At 46.2% G+C, this 14747-nt stretch overlaps 1 protein-coding gene across 5 annotated transcripts; it reads left to right on the top strand.

The window, feature by feature from the left end:
• Positions 1–2: 2 nt before the first annotated feature.
• On the top strand, positions 3–11367 carry soga3a (SOGA family member 3a). 5 transcript variants are annotated; one of them, XM_057044687.1, is made up of 8 exons: positions 914–2147; positions 2354–2521; positions 5885–6163; positions 7225–7749; positions 7899–7978; positions 8111–9734; positions 10419–10459; positions 10535–10675. In XM_057044687.1, exons 1-7 carry the CDS (start codon positions 1761–1763, stop codon positions 10446–10448), a joined length of 3093 nt encoding a protein of 1030 aa, XP_056900667.1. In that variant the 5' UTR covers positions 914–1760; the 3' UTR covers positions 10449–10459; positions 10535–10675. The 5 variants fall into 5 exon arrangements, with proteins under 5 accessions (XP_056900668.1, XP_056900669.1, XP_056900667.1 ...); XM_057044686.1 differs by having other exon boundaries at positions 915–2147; positions 10419–10454; positions 10535–10676; XM_057044688.1 differs by lacking the exons at positions 914–2147; positions 10419–10459 and adding an exon at positions 3–168 and having other exon boundaries at positions 10535–11367.
• Positions 11368–14747: the final 3380 nt, after the last annotated feature.

The raw sequence follows: 14747 nt of genomic DNA on the forward strand, positions 1-14747 counted from the left end.
TCCATTCATTTCGATTCTGTGTTTGGAACCCGTCACACAAGGTCAGGCAAGGTCAGGCAAGGTCACGCAAGGTACAGGACATTATCATATATCCATATAATCCAAGCTACCGCCCACGCAGACGCTTTCAGCACAACCAGAGAAGGTGGAGCAGCGGCATGGATTTAGGTGAGTACGTTGTTACACTTTTTAAAAGGCTCCCATCTCAAAGGGCCTGTTGTGCCTGCAGGCCTCCTCAGTCACATGCCCGTACCGTGACTGTCCTCAATTTTTGACATAAATTGGAGGAGTCAGAAACATGTTCGGAGACATTTGAAAAACAGCCTTGTTTGTCGCTTCTCCACAACACACAGTTCTAAACAATGGTGGAGTTTGTGGATTTGGACTGGTGTCATTTGAGTAAAGAAACAACCAACCATTTGTGCTATAATATGTACTGGGGTCTCCTTTATGAATTTACTCAGACATGAATGAAATCTGCTGACAAAAACATGTCTGGGTCCATGTTTTTCTTGCAACCAGATGATCAGACATTAATCGCAATAATAAGGTGGAAAAAGACATTTAACCAAGGACTTCAGGACACTAAAGTAATAAATTAAATCCAGCGAGGGTGGGTAATCTGTTCAACCAGTGGACCAGCATGACCAGTGAGATGGGAGGGCAGACCCGGTCCGCTACTTTAATTCCATGGTGGGATGGTTTACCTCACATGATATAGCCAGCTGTGAGGGAGGGAGGAAGGGAGTGAGGGGGAGAGACAGAGGGAGACACACAGAGAGAGAGAGAGAGAGAGAGAGAGAGAAAGGGGGCTGCAGCTGTGGGCAGCAGCTCTTGGCTGTGCTGCATTTCAGTCCCGACTTCATCTCAGCCGTGCCATTAATGCGTCTTTAGAAGACGAGGTAAGAATCTTTGTTCTGAAAGTTGTTTTAGAAAGGGGGGGAGAGAATTAGGACAATTTAAATCAGAGTTGGAGCTTTTTCACGGGGGAAAACAACCAGGCTTTAAGTGTCTACAGATGACAACAGGGAAGAATGACCTCTTTCATTAAAAGAACAGAACTGCTGGTTTAGAAACTGGGTCAGGATAGTCAACTTTACTCACCAGCGGTAATAAACTCAGCAATAACCTCCATCAGTGGCCTCATCTGAAAGTTATCGCGACAAAGCGTGGATCGTTTGATTGGACACCGCGCCAGGTGCCGTTCCGTGACGTCATCCGCAACTTCGCTTTGATTGACAGACGTTCTCCCCCTATTCGGCGGCCAGACGCCGCGATCCGGCTTCTGGGCGATAAACTGATGGTTACAGGGAGTAAAAATACTCCGCTGTTACACCAGTGTGGCCCGTGTTATTTTTGGGAGCTTCTCCCGTTTGCGTGGTAACTGGGTGACCGTCCTCCCATCGCCAGCTCTCAATTGTCGCCTGCGGCGACAGTGAAGAGGCGACGGGGAGAGAAAACAGCCAGTTCCGATCCAAACATGTGAAGGAAAACAACAGTGCAGGGCTGCAGCAGCGAGGAGGACTTTTATAGATAAAACACAAACAGAGGAAGGACGGATATGGAGAGGATCGTCGAGTGTTTGCGCACGGCGGCTCTGCGCACTGCTGCGCGGCCAACAGGGGATTTGGCCGGGTTTGGATAACTGTCGAAATGAATTTGGGTCGGGACTGTGTCAAAAATATATGTTTACAGTTGATATTACTTTAAAAAACTTTGAGAAGCAGTTTTGATTACTTTCTCTTTAATGCCCTGGAGGAATGTGGAGTGCGTTTATGAACGGCGGGGGTGGCGGCGGGGGCTACGTCCCCTCTCAGGGATGGGAGTTTGTGCCGTGCGCCCGGATGGACCGGCTTGACAGAGGCAGGCGTAGAAGCCACAGCCCGCTGAGGAGGATCTCCTCTCCGCCCACCGTCTTCAGCCAGCTCTACGAGCCTCAGTTCGATGCGGGAGAAGGTGACCCAGGGACCCAGTTTGAGCTCCCCAGGGGACAAATGTGGCCGGGTCCTGAGCCCCAACAGCAGCAACAAACTCAACATGGGCGGCTTAAAAAGAAATTAGAGGATTTGAAAAAGAGGCATGTGCAGGACAAGGAAGGATGGATGCGTGAGAAGGAGGCGTTATTGAGAGAAATGGCTGATATACAAGTAATTTGAAGCATTTATAATCCCAGTTATGACTAAGACTTAAATATATGTTTCTGTGTGTTATCTCTGGGTTCCACAAACTGTCCTTTCTACCATACAAATGTACTTTTAGCTTAGTAGGGCTTTATTAATAGACATCACAACATCCAGTTGTGCCCTTTTTTGTTATATGTGACAACACTGCAGCCAAATGTGTTTCCACTCAGGGAGGGGAGAACAGGAGGATTCTCCTGGACATGAAGACAGTTTTAGAGGAAGTGCAGTTGGAAGTGAAGAGAGAAGAGGAGAAGAGGAGCGAGCTCCAGCTGCAGTACACCAGAGACAAATGCTCCTGGGAGCTGGAGAAAGCCGAGCTTAAACGCAGGATTGCACAGGTGACTCCGGCAACAGTGTGCGGTCTTTGTGCTTTTATTTTTTAAGAAACAACTACTTCATTATATGGCATTTTAGTGACTGATTATACTGTAATTAAAGTGTTGTGCCTGTGTGTTGTGTGCATGTTTGCATGCCTGTTCTGCTGTTTGGGGTAGGGTGGATTTGCCGCCCACGAGAAAGGATGATAACTGTACCCGGGCATCCATCCAATGGCTTAGACAAAAAGATCTGTACCGAGACAAACACGATCCCGACACCAGACACAGACGCTGAACCTGGCTTTGAATGGCAGAAATAACATTAGCCCATTGTTGCCACGGACCGCCACAGTTGCGTCAATCCAAACAGGGAGGAAGTAGTCTGGTGCCAGGTTGTGTCAAGAATTACATGGTTCACTTGTGATTCCTGAAAGCTTCGCGGCTAAGAGGTTTAGCGTGTTGGTTGCCTTGAAGTCCAAGGATAAACCTGATCCTTCAGAAACCCCTGTAAAATCTTTTGATTGTTCATTGTAGTTCTTTTATTTAATTAACCCAAAGGACTCAGCTAGCGTTCAAAATAACATTTACAGAGCGGTTCCAGAGGATTTGCTGTGAAGTTTGTCAGAGATTTAATTCTGTTGAGTGTCTCTGTGTCTCCTGCCGGGTCTCTGTTTTGTGTTGTCGCCATGACAGCGTCCTTAGGCGAGGGTGGCGTTCCAGGCTTTAAGGTGATTTGTCATAACATACCAGTCTTTTAATTTTTTAAAGCTTCTAGAACAATTAGGAGATGTTGTAAATGATTCAAGGAGGCTCAGAAATTCCATAAAGTGCTGCTGCAGCTTTGAAGGTGCCGCAACCACACTGCGGGGCGTCAGGCCAAGCCATGAAGTGGTGACTTTTTACCAGATCTCTCACACACAGAGTGTGTAACTGCCATTGTGGTCCCTCCGTGTGACTGGAAAATGGTGCTGTTTAGCTCTCTTTCTGTGTCCTGCTGGCTTTGAGCCATCTTACACTCTTGTTTGTGGAGAATGTTGTAAAATCGGAGTCATTTATAGTTCTGTTTTTGTGCTTAGAAGGTCCAGAAAGATTAATGCGATCTTATCTGTCTCCCTCCATGTGACAGAGATGCTAAAAGCACGGCGGTTTGTCAAGTGGATGCTTGAACGTTTCATTCACATGTGCAGAAATGTCCTGCACATTTGCATTGCACAAAAGGGTTAAAGGGAAATTTAAGCTGGGGTTGAGTCATTGGTGGAGTTGGTTCAATTATAGTTGTTTTGTCTATTTCATTCAACTCATCCTCCATAGCTTAAAGTCTTAAAGTGTGCAAATCTCATGTATACGTCCAATTTTTTCTCCCTTTATTCAGGAGGTGTTATTATTTCATGCTTATCTTATCATTGTTTTGGTGCACCTTTGTATAACTTAGATGTTGGCAGAAAAGAATGATGCAAGATTATCGACATAGATAATAAGTAGTTGTTGAGGACATGATGAATTGGAATGAATAGATCTGAAAAGTTGTTGTGGTATTTCTATAAAAGCAGCCATGTGATGCTAGCAATGGAATGAGTCGTGATATTAATGAAATTTATATGTCTGCTGATTGGACAGCTAGCCGTGTAAATGCAGGACAGAAATACATGTAGTACAGTATAGAAATATACATGAAGATTTTTTTGACATCTGATATATGGTATAAAGCAGTTAGCATGCTAGCTCATAAGTGCTGCACAGCTGAAGCTTACCAACAGCTGTATGCTTGTTCTATTCTTGAGATTTTAATTCCACATCTTTTCCCACAATCCTTTCCCCTCATGCCTGTGAACGAGCTGCTTAATTCTGTTTGTTGTGATCCTTTTTTTGGGAGCTTCTACCACCAAATACCAGGCAGGCATCCACGCTCTCACGCGGACGTTAGGCTGGATATTTGGAGACATATTTCTCCACATGCCACTGATTTATGAAAGCTGCTGGCAGCCGGGAGACAGCTCACTCCGGCTCAGAAGCCAAGTCCCCCTCCTCCTCTTACCTCGAGTCTCCCCACCTCCCCCGTGAATGTCGGAATGTGACATAGTACAAGGCTCTGTATCCACTATTTATAGTGGGTCACCGTGGTGACACAGTTACCTTCATACACCCTGCAGCATACACAGAAGTGCAGCAGAGGATGGCTCCTGGAGATGGACGTAAATGTGTACCAGCATGTCCTACACCTTTGCACTTTCACTATTTACATTCAGGTATGAAAATAGACAGAGGGCAGCAGCCATCAGTCATCACTCGTCTGTAATTGCGGGAACCCTCGGGAAGAGCCAAAATGCCAACAGAAAAGGTTGACTTGTTTTTCTACACCATAATTTCATAACCTCAGCCTACAGGCTGAAATAGCACCATGACCAGGGCTTGTAAGAAGGCTTTGGTGGCCGTCTGTGACTCTAAAATAACACACTCTGGCATGCTTGTGTGCATTCTCTCCCTTTCTGAAACACACACCCACCCACACACACACACACACACACACACACACACCTAAACTCACACATGCACTAAGTCACAGGGGTTGTCTTGAGCTCATTCCAGTTGCAAAGCAAATGCTTTCCCCCCTAATCATCCAGGTCACAGATCTAAGCTGAAATGCAGCCTGATTCTTTTATGACGAACACTATCAGAGTCTCTCATAGGCAGAGGATATTGCAGATTTTTCATTTTATTTATTCAGATTTCTTTGTTCCTTTAGACTAACAGTCCATCAACTGAAAACATGTTTTTGGCGCCGATGCTGTGGAATCCAGAAGGGGAATTCCCAGGGAATTGACTAGAAGAGAGCGTTTAATTGGGACATTTATAAGTTGTATTCAACCTCGTGAAATAGGTTTTTGTGCTCTGAGTGTTGTTAATATCGTCAAACTTGGCTTCGTTTCTGCAGAGCTTTTTGTTGCTCGGATAAATCTGTTAATGAAGTCACGTGCACTCCCGCAGATGCATTTTTACCACATACAAATCTGCCATGTTCTGCTCTGCATCCTGTGTCAGTTAGAAAAGAGACTTGAACTCTGACCCCCACTTGGAAGGCCTGCATGTGAAATCTTACAGGATATTTTCATCTTTAAATCTTCTGTTTCCTCTTGCTTCCCTCCCCTGAACCCACACTAGTCCCCGCGGTGCGTTTTTCCCCCACCTTCACTTCCTGACACTCCTTCATTCTCATAATTCCATTGGTTCAACTCTTGATTGTCTGGCTCTTATTTCTTTTTCTGTCTTGCTGCAATTGATCCTTCATGACCACAGAGTGCTTTCTGCTGCTGTGAACCTCTCACTCTTTCCCATCTAAACGCTCTTCCTCTCCATCTCTCCTCCTCTTTCTCTCTTTCTCTCCAGTTGGAAGCGAGGGAGCGCACTGGGTTGATTGTGGGGGGAGGCCAGTTGGCACCGTGTGCACAGGAGAAGCTCGGGGAGACCCCGACGCTCCGCCGGGAGAGGGAAGAGCAGCGGAGGCTCCTGGAGGACACTCGCTCCACAGCCATGGACCTGCGCTGTCGCCTGGATCTGAGTGAAAGAGACTGGTCGCGGGAGAAAGCTGAGCTGCTGGAGCGGTTCGACGTGGAGAGGAGGGAGTGGGAGAGCCAGCTGAGGGATATGCAAAAGAAAATAGAAGAGGTAAGATCTATCAGTGTGTGTAAGGATTTCTCCCATAGTTGTATGGATCGGTTGCAGATTTAGAGTAAAAAGCCCTCAAAACTCCTGAAATGATTTAGTGATTTGATGTAGGGCATCCTGTGCACCGAGGGGCTTAGAGTGTTGAACACTTCCCTCCTCCACATCCTGTTCACCGTCAGCACTGTCAAAACAATAAGTGCAGCCGGGGATCACAAAGAAAGGAAGGAGATTGTCCTGCTGCTTCTCTGCTCTTTGTACCTCGAGACTGGAGCTCCGGCTGAGATAACGCATGACTGCGAATCATGTAGAGGATGATTTGCAATGTGGAAATATGCTATAAGTATGTGGGAAGACATAGTCCTTTCATGTTGAGGAATGTTGATTATATCACAGCAACGGTCACAATTATCTTTGTCAGCACCATCAGTACCAGTGTTTAAATGTTAAATCTTGATTTGGTATAATCTTGTGATGTTGTGCTAAATGAGGAAAAATATATATTTTCAGAACCTGAGAGCATTATTTTGTAGACTTTTATTTTGTAGAGCACTAAAATAGCTATGAGAAGGATTTGTTTTTCATTTTCGCCTTGTTGAGGAGAAGCTATTTGGAACGACTTAATGGGGTATGAAAGAGGTAGAAAGATGAAAAAACTATATCCAAGCGGAGGTTGTGAGCGAGCCAGAGTCCGGCTCTAACGTGGCCAGAGGATCTGATGAGGGTATTTTAATGAGGAGACAAAAGTACTTGGACAGAATACGCTGGAACAACTGGCTCTGGAAATAACACGTGGCTCTCATTCTCTCCCTTTTGACCAGAAAATGGAAGGACAACAACAGAAAAAACATGGCAGGTTAAAAGGAGGTAGTATCATACAGCCTAGATGGGAAGCAAGTACATTCAACATGAAATGCTTTTAATTTTGGGATTTCATTTCAGGAGGTTAGGGATTACCTGAGTAATTTATCTTAATATTCTTTGTGTTTATTTGTGTTGGAACATGAAGTAAAATATACAGAAAACTCTGGAAAATTGCCACAATTTTCTCTTTCTTCATCCAGTTGTACTGTGAAGTAAGGGCGAAGCGAGAAGGGACCAGCAGAAAGCAGAACCTCGACGTCACAAACCAACTCAGCATTCGCTCCACCAGCACCGGCTCCAGTTCTCTCAGTGGCAACTCTCCCTCTGAGCCGTCCAGCGGCAGCAGCCGGTCGGGAACGGCCAGGATTACGTCACTGCCCGGCTTTTCTCACAGCAGAAACGTTGGCGCCGTGGATGGCGGAGGTCACCCGACCTGCTTTCAAGAAGACCACCTCTGTCAATATATTAATGCTGGTGGCCAGAAGGAACATTCACACCATGAGCTGATCGAGCTGAGTTCTCTGGAGCCTTGGCAGCAACTGTCAGTCACTGAAACCACAGATCTTGGGGGTCTTTCGCATGCAGCTCCTGGATATTGCATGGATCTAACTATTTGCTCTTCAAATAGTAGCGAAACGGATTCCGATGGTGTCTCACAAAGTTCTCCCCGCTCAGAGCCGAGTTATGGAAATGAAAAGAAGAGGAACACCACGGCTCTCAATGCTGTGAGTGTTATGCACCATAAATCACAGGCAGCAAACATCATTATCGGTGTTATCTTTATTTCTCTTGAAAGATTCCTGTCTCCAGTACACCAAGCCGGTCTGGGATTTAGCCGTTCTCACGTATCTGTCTCCGTCTGTGTGTGTGTCAGGCTCTGAAAGAGATCGCTCGTGTAAGCAAGGAGCTTTGCAGCTACCAGGATGAGATCAGAAAGAAGAGCGGAGATAGGAGGTAAAATCCTAAACCCCTCACTGTCTTATTATCCCAGCGCCAACTCAAACAACTCTACCTGTTATGTCTCAACATACCGCAGGTGAATTAAATGCAAAATGAAGATTAACATGCAACTTTGTTCCCCTTCAGGAATCAGTTTGAAGCATTGTGTCTACAAGAGGACAACGACAACCACGTTAAAACCGTGCTGGAAGTGGATGATGCTCTGTGTGATTTCAGCCAGATCTATAATGATTGTGTGGAGCTGGAACAGGAGAGATGGTTGACTTTGTCTTCAGAAAACACCTGGCAGGCCGACAGAAGCTCCAGCACAGGAACACCAGGAAACCTCACTGAACTCGACGAGGCTCCGCCAGTCCCTCCCCGCACCTCCTCCTGGAATCTGAGCACCACTGCCCAACCAGACACAGAACTCCACATCCCAGAATCCCCCTTGCCCACGATGAGAAAGTGCCACAGCCCCTGTAGTCTGCTGGACAGAAAGTGCAGCAGCCCATCTATTGTACGCAAGTTTGGGGCAATGCTACAAGAAAACGAAGGGAAGATTTTAATAGATGGCGTGGTAGCGTCGTGTTCCGTGCCTGCTAACACGAAGTGTAATATAGGATGTTGCCACAATCGTTGGTCCTGCGATGCCAGCAAGTTGTCCGACCGTAAGGCTGCTGACGTCCATGTGCAAAAAAGTTTCTCTGAAGTCAACATACTGACTGCTCATAAAGACTTGCACTCAGGCTCTGGCTCTGGGGGCCTAAAAGGCGCCCAACTGCCTCCGAGTGTCAAAGACTTGCCTCTTGACTTGCTCTTGTCCTCTCTTGAAATATCGCCTGCCAGCCTTCAAAAGCAGGACTCCAAAAGAAACATCACGCTAGAGCAAAAAACAGCCGAGTTCAACAGGACTCTGTTTCAAGCTGAGATGGGTCGTGGTGTAGAGGAACAAGACAGCCTTGCAGTAGTAGATGCTCGGCCTGCGGGCTGCCAGCGTTCAGATGAGGTCTTACCTCCCAGGGAGACGAAAGTCCTGCCAGGACCTGCCAACGCGACGGCAGTGAATTCTGAAGCTGCACCATTGCTCTGTGCCTCAGATTCCACAGGTCACGATGGGGGAAATGGTCCTGACATTGTCCGCACGAATCTTTCATGTGAACAGCCGCCGATTGTGTTCAGGGAGGCCTCTGCTGTCCGCTGTCCTGGAGACAGTCCTGAGGTCAAACCGGTTCGTGCAGCGAGCAGTCCTTTGAGAAAACCGCGACACAAAGCAGCCACTGAGGCTCTCTTCTCATCTGAAAACATCCAGCCAGGTCAGAATGAGGACACTTCCAGCTCCAAGAGCAAGAGTCCCAGTGAAGCGAAGCCTCTGGCAGCCAGAGGTGGCGTCTCTCCCCTGCAGCCGTCTGCGGACGGCCAACAAAGACAGATGACCCAGCCAAAACATGTGTCCACTCCCGCTCCACGAATGCTGAATGACCATCCGTGGAAGCCCCTGACTCTAGCTGCGTACCCACGGCCAGAGGGGTCCAGGTCCAACTACGGAGCCCTGGAGAGGATTCTGAAGAATTACGAGAGTGCAGCCCGGGCACAGGAGAACCAGAGCCAGCTGAGAGAGGCGAGTTCAAGTCCCAACGCCAGTATCAAGAAGGGGGAGACCATCACGGAACTGGGTATGCTGGATGTGGAGCCGCTGGCCTTACCCCTGACTCTGAAACACACACACGTACAGCTCAGCAGCTACAGCTCAGTGTGTGGAACAGTGCAGGTGGGTAGTCTGGTATGCTCAACCAGTATTCACACATTAATGTGCGAGCAGCTGACATGTCACTCAGAAGTTCACATTTAGGAATATCCCCCTCAAAATGATCCCCCCTCTGACTTTGTTGACACTCTAAATCAGTTTATGTTTTTATGCTGCTGAACCTTTAAATGATTCGATTTTGTTCCAAAAAACACTGAGTCCTTGTTGCCTTTGCACGAGTTGACTGGGAATGTTTATTTCTGGCATGTCCCAAGAGGTCGAGAGGCTGCGCTATAATCTGAACGACTGAGGTTCCTCAGAATCTCAAATAAAAGAATCTCTTCAGGAGGTCTTGTTGTTCTCAGCCACGGTGACCTGCAGCGTTTTTCTGTAATTACTTGGGTATCTGTGAGGAGGCCAGAAGTCCACTGAACTGTGATTGCACAGCTTGCAAATGTGAAAGAAATCTAGGAAGCCATTATCCAGCCGGCCTTGTTTAGTGTTTTAAAAGGAATGTGGTATCGAGATACCATAGAAGTTTAATCTAACGGCCCAGACTGAAATACCAACCAAACTCCTCGGTGCGGCATTTGTGAGTTGTTAGTCCAGATGCATCTCTTCCGACCCGTGAAAGTGGATATGTTCCTTTCCCACGTAATCCAGCTAAATTTGTGTTCCTGTTTGAAATATGCCTGTTGTTTCCCCCAGGGCCAAGAAGACTACCGATGGGACACGTGACACCATGTAAAGTATATGAGCGTGTGATCGTTTGCCAATAGAACAGTGTGATAACCCTAAATGTTAATTCATCTGTTTCTCCACAGGCGAACAAAGAGGCTTCCTCCGCCCTGAAGAACTTCTTGAGGCCCGCCCGCCCAGCCAAACGACGCCTTCCCTCGCGCTGGGCCAGAGCCTCCCCCACCTCCTCGGACTCCACCTCCTCCTCTCCCTCCACCACACCCGCGCCTCCTCTGTTCCCCCTCCACGCCCACGGTTCCACCTTCCTCTCACGCAGCCTTCAGATGGAAACTGTCATCATCTGACTGAAGCATTAAAAAGTCCTCCAGACTCTGAAGTGCTTTACTCTTGAGTGCAGCAATTCATCTCAAGAATCTCTGCACCTTGAAACTGACTGTGTCCATAAACTGTGCGACCTACCTAATGTGCTGTTAGCATATATGTTCTTCCACCCCTCCACCTTCTGGGATCACCCCTCTGCAGGGTCAACCCTCTGCACCCGTGCTGACCACAGCAGGGTCAAATTTCTGCCTTTTGGACGATACAGTCCGACTGTACCTTGCCTGTGAGAGAAATACTTCGCTTTGTGACTGACACACAAATGTTCTTTTTTTTTAAGAAAAAAAAAAACAACAACTTTGTACCAAAGGCAGATTTCTTTCTGATTTTGCTGATATCGTAATGCCACCACGTGCTGATGTTTATGAATGGAAACGTATGTCCGACATTATTCACCGGAGCCTGCTTTAGTGCGAACCGTATCGATATTTAGGGAAACGTGAAAAGCCTTTTTTTCTACCTTTATTAAAAACGAATGGTGAAGTATTTGGGACATTAGTTGGGCGTTAAAGTGGGGAGTCGCGGGATCAAATGGATGCCTTTGTTCTGTTTTTGTCAAATAAACTAAAGAACACTGCAACTTTTCTTTGCTTTGCACATCACAAAGAAACTAAACTACATCCCTGCACACCTCTCGGGATATGTTACATTTCATTATGCAATTAGGTGCAATTTTGAGCGAGAGCTGCCTATCTAACTAGATGTGATATTTATGATAAATGATGATCATCTGTGGGCCAAAGCCCCTTAAATCAGGTTGGCTGCTGCTGCTGTCATCACTTCCTCCAGAAGACGACTCAGGGCGCCAAGACAGGAGGAGAGGAAATATCAAGTACGCCACTTTGCCTCAATCTGCTTCCTGTCATGAATTAAAAAATATATTCATACATGTTTTTTTTTCTAATTGGTTATATTAGAAGACCCTCATATCGGATTGGATTTCACTGACCAGTGTTGTACGCAGACATGCACACGTGTCCATTTGCTTAAAGTAAATATACAAAGACAGGCTTGCAAGCGCACTCGCCCTGCAGGGGACAGATACTTCACCCCTGACCCTGAAATCTGGCACCTTAGGCTGACTGAAGCAGCAGGTGTGCCAATCTTACGGTGCCAGAAATCTTACCCTGCTGCTGATATAAATATAAATATTGTCATCGTTTCCTCATGGCCGCCAGTGGTCCGGCCCGGTCCGGCCAGGCCCGGCCCAGCCCTTGCTGGTCTTACCGAGGGCTGCCACCGCTGGCTACTGCTCCAGTCGGAAGGTATGCAGATGTGGGAATGATTATATAATCACGACTGTTTTGCTTCTGCAGCTGCTGGAAAGACATAATGGAACAATTTGCATTCTCACTTTCAAATGACTCAGTTGTGGACAAAAGCATTCCCTCTGTTCTTTGATTAATTTTATGTGTAATGAGGCCCAATTTTCCCACTAACCACTGTGTCCACATTCAGTGAAGCCGCTCACATGTTTGTTTGTCAATGCTAATGCTAATCACTCAACACCTACTGCAAACTATTTAATCAGACAAGATTAGAGCTGAGGCACCCGAAGTGGATCTTTTCCTGCACCCTATTGTTTTCACTGAGTGAACTCCCTTTTTCTCAACCTTGATTCTGGTTTTCAATAATTTTTAAAAAAACACTTCATGTGTTCTTTCACATAGATGAAATATAATCTTCACTTTGTGGTGCCACTGTAATTCTTCCTACCAAACTGCAGTGTTTTCTTTTGTCCTGCTGGGATTGAGCCACTGTTTTCTGCCTTTCTCTCCATTACCTCCAACGACCTCCCTGAACTCCCCACAGGAAACCTCCAGGCTCTTCAGATCCTCTGGCACCTGCCAAACTACCCTGAAATAGACACCTAATGCTCCAGCACTTCTGAGGTTTAGGTTCAGGTTTGGGGTTTGGGTTAGTTGAGTTAGTTGGGATGGTTAGGGTAGAGAGCTGGGTAATTATTATGTCTATGAAAGTCCCCACAAAGAAAGAAATACGAAACTTTGTGTGTACGTGTATGTGTGTGTGTGTGTGTGTGTGTGTGTGTGTGTGTGTGTGTGTGTGTGTTTTGAAACTATTTCACCCCATCGCAAGCCTGATATCTGAATAAAATAAATGTAAATACCCAACACAGACAGCCATCTCAGTAAGCTGGTACAGAGCCGCGTTGACTGCTGCACATTCCCGGACTTCCTGTGGAGTAAACAGCTGCATATCGATCTGCGCAGTGATGGATCTCCCGAGGGGCCACATGCCAGAAGCCACACAATGAAAAAACTCATAGACATGAAATGTTTGCAGATGCATTTAGACGATTGTGTGATATATGCTTTCTGCCCCCCCGCAGGAGGCGAGGTTGATATTTCAGACGGGTTTCCATTATCCGCCGGAGTCTGCGGCTGCATCGCCAATCTCTGGACGGATCATCAAACACAGACTTTAAATCAAAATGACTGAGAGAGACGAGCGGTGGTTCAAAGAAAGAGGCAGCGGCGCATATTTTTTATTCTGAAAACCAAACTCTCGGGTTAAGTTTATAAAAAGGTCTGTATAAATTCCACCGAGCTCCCTTCCTCCCCTCAGGTGCTGCGCTTCACGGAGTGATGTTTGGAGACAGGTTGGAGGAGCTTGCTCAGTGTGCTGCGCACAGCAAGGCACCGAGTCACAGTGTCTGGAATGCCCGTCAGAAGAGTCTCCCCGACCTTTTTGAATTCTTTCCTTACTTTTAAATAGACCTCCGAGGTGTGGAACTTGAGTCTATTGCAGTCTTGAATGCTGTGACCTTTTATGCTGCCGTAATGAAGACATTTTGGCTCTATCTCTTCAGGGACATACAACCCTCTGGTTTATACACAGGACAAATACATAGTGGCTCTACAAAGTTCTGCATGACAGGAATCATGGAACCTAATTGTGAAGAATGTGCTCCCAAAGCAGATCTAATGCAGATGTTAATATGTTGATGCTGCACTTTGCATTTGAACTTGGCTGAACTTGAAAAGGGCATCAACACCTTTGCAGCTTTGGCATTTGGCAGTTTTACTTTTATGATTCAGATTTCTGGAATCCTCACAGATCTGGCCACAACCGATAAAGGTATTTTTGTTCCTCCAAGTTTGCTTTTAGAGGCGTGTTCAGGGCTGTAAATAACAGGAGAGGGCGTGCGGGGAGAATGGAAGGATTTATGCTCCCAGTAGCCATAGATCAGACCACTCGATAGGAAGTGTTTCACTCTCCCTTCTCTGTGGTACGCTCCCACCTTCTTTTTGCACTTCTTCCAGTCTTTATATCATCACCTCGCTGCCTGCTTGTCTCGCTGTCTGGCAGCCCTAAGTTCCAACCCTCACTCACAAAAACAAAAATGTATCCCCTGCTCGACCTTCAGACCCACCGTTTTGACACATACAGTTTTGAATGCATGATTTTTACAGACCTCAGCATCTGCAACATCAGGCTGTCCATCAGACAGCCAATTTTACAGCAGTTGGTGGTATGTGTTTTTGCACAGCTATGATTGCACAGCAATTCACACTTTACTCTGTTCTTAGACTCGTGCCCACCTCCCACTTGACATTACTGGTTTCAAGGAATAATGTAAACAACAATGCAACAAAACAGTTTGTGTGTTTTAAAAACGAATCTCTGGACAGAAATTTGTCTGATGAGGTACTGGACTTTTACAAAAGAAAAAAGAAAAAACTTATCTTTAACACTGGCTAACTGGTGTTAAAATATAGGAGAAAACAGAATTTAAGAAAAGAGGAAAAAATAATGTTTGTGGATGCAGTGATTATAGCTTTTATTTGTCTCTAGATCTCAATTTAATTGTTTAATTTCTGAAATATTTATTTATATTTTACAGGTCGAGTTCTTGCAAATTCCAAATATAGTTTCCCATTTCCGCCAGTGTGTGATTGTTTTACCCTCTAGTGGTCATTATTTGGAACTGCATGCTGT

Source organism: Takifugu flavidus, chromosome 10, assembly GCF_003711565.1.
Source record: "Takifugu flavidus isolate HTHZ2018 chromosome 10, ASM371156v2, whole genome shotgun sequence".
Classification (NCBI taxonomy): Eukaryota; Metazoa; Chordata; class Actinopteri; order Tetraodontiformes; family Tetraodontidae; genus Takifugu; species Takifugu flavidus.

Coding starts and splice junctions, on each gene's coding strand:
- soga3a (XM_057044685.1), top strand. CDS start 1,761: ATGTGGAGTGCGTTTATGAACGGCGGGGGTGGCGGCGGGGGCTACGTC. Junction 2,148..2,353: donor GAGAAATGGCTGATATACAA/GTAATTTGAAGC, acceptor GTTTCCACTCAG/GGAGGGGAGAACAGGAGGAT. Junction 7,750..7,898: donor ACACCACGGCTCTCAATGCT/GTGAGTGTTATG, acceptor TGTGTGTGTCAG/GCTCTGAAAGAGATCGCTCG.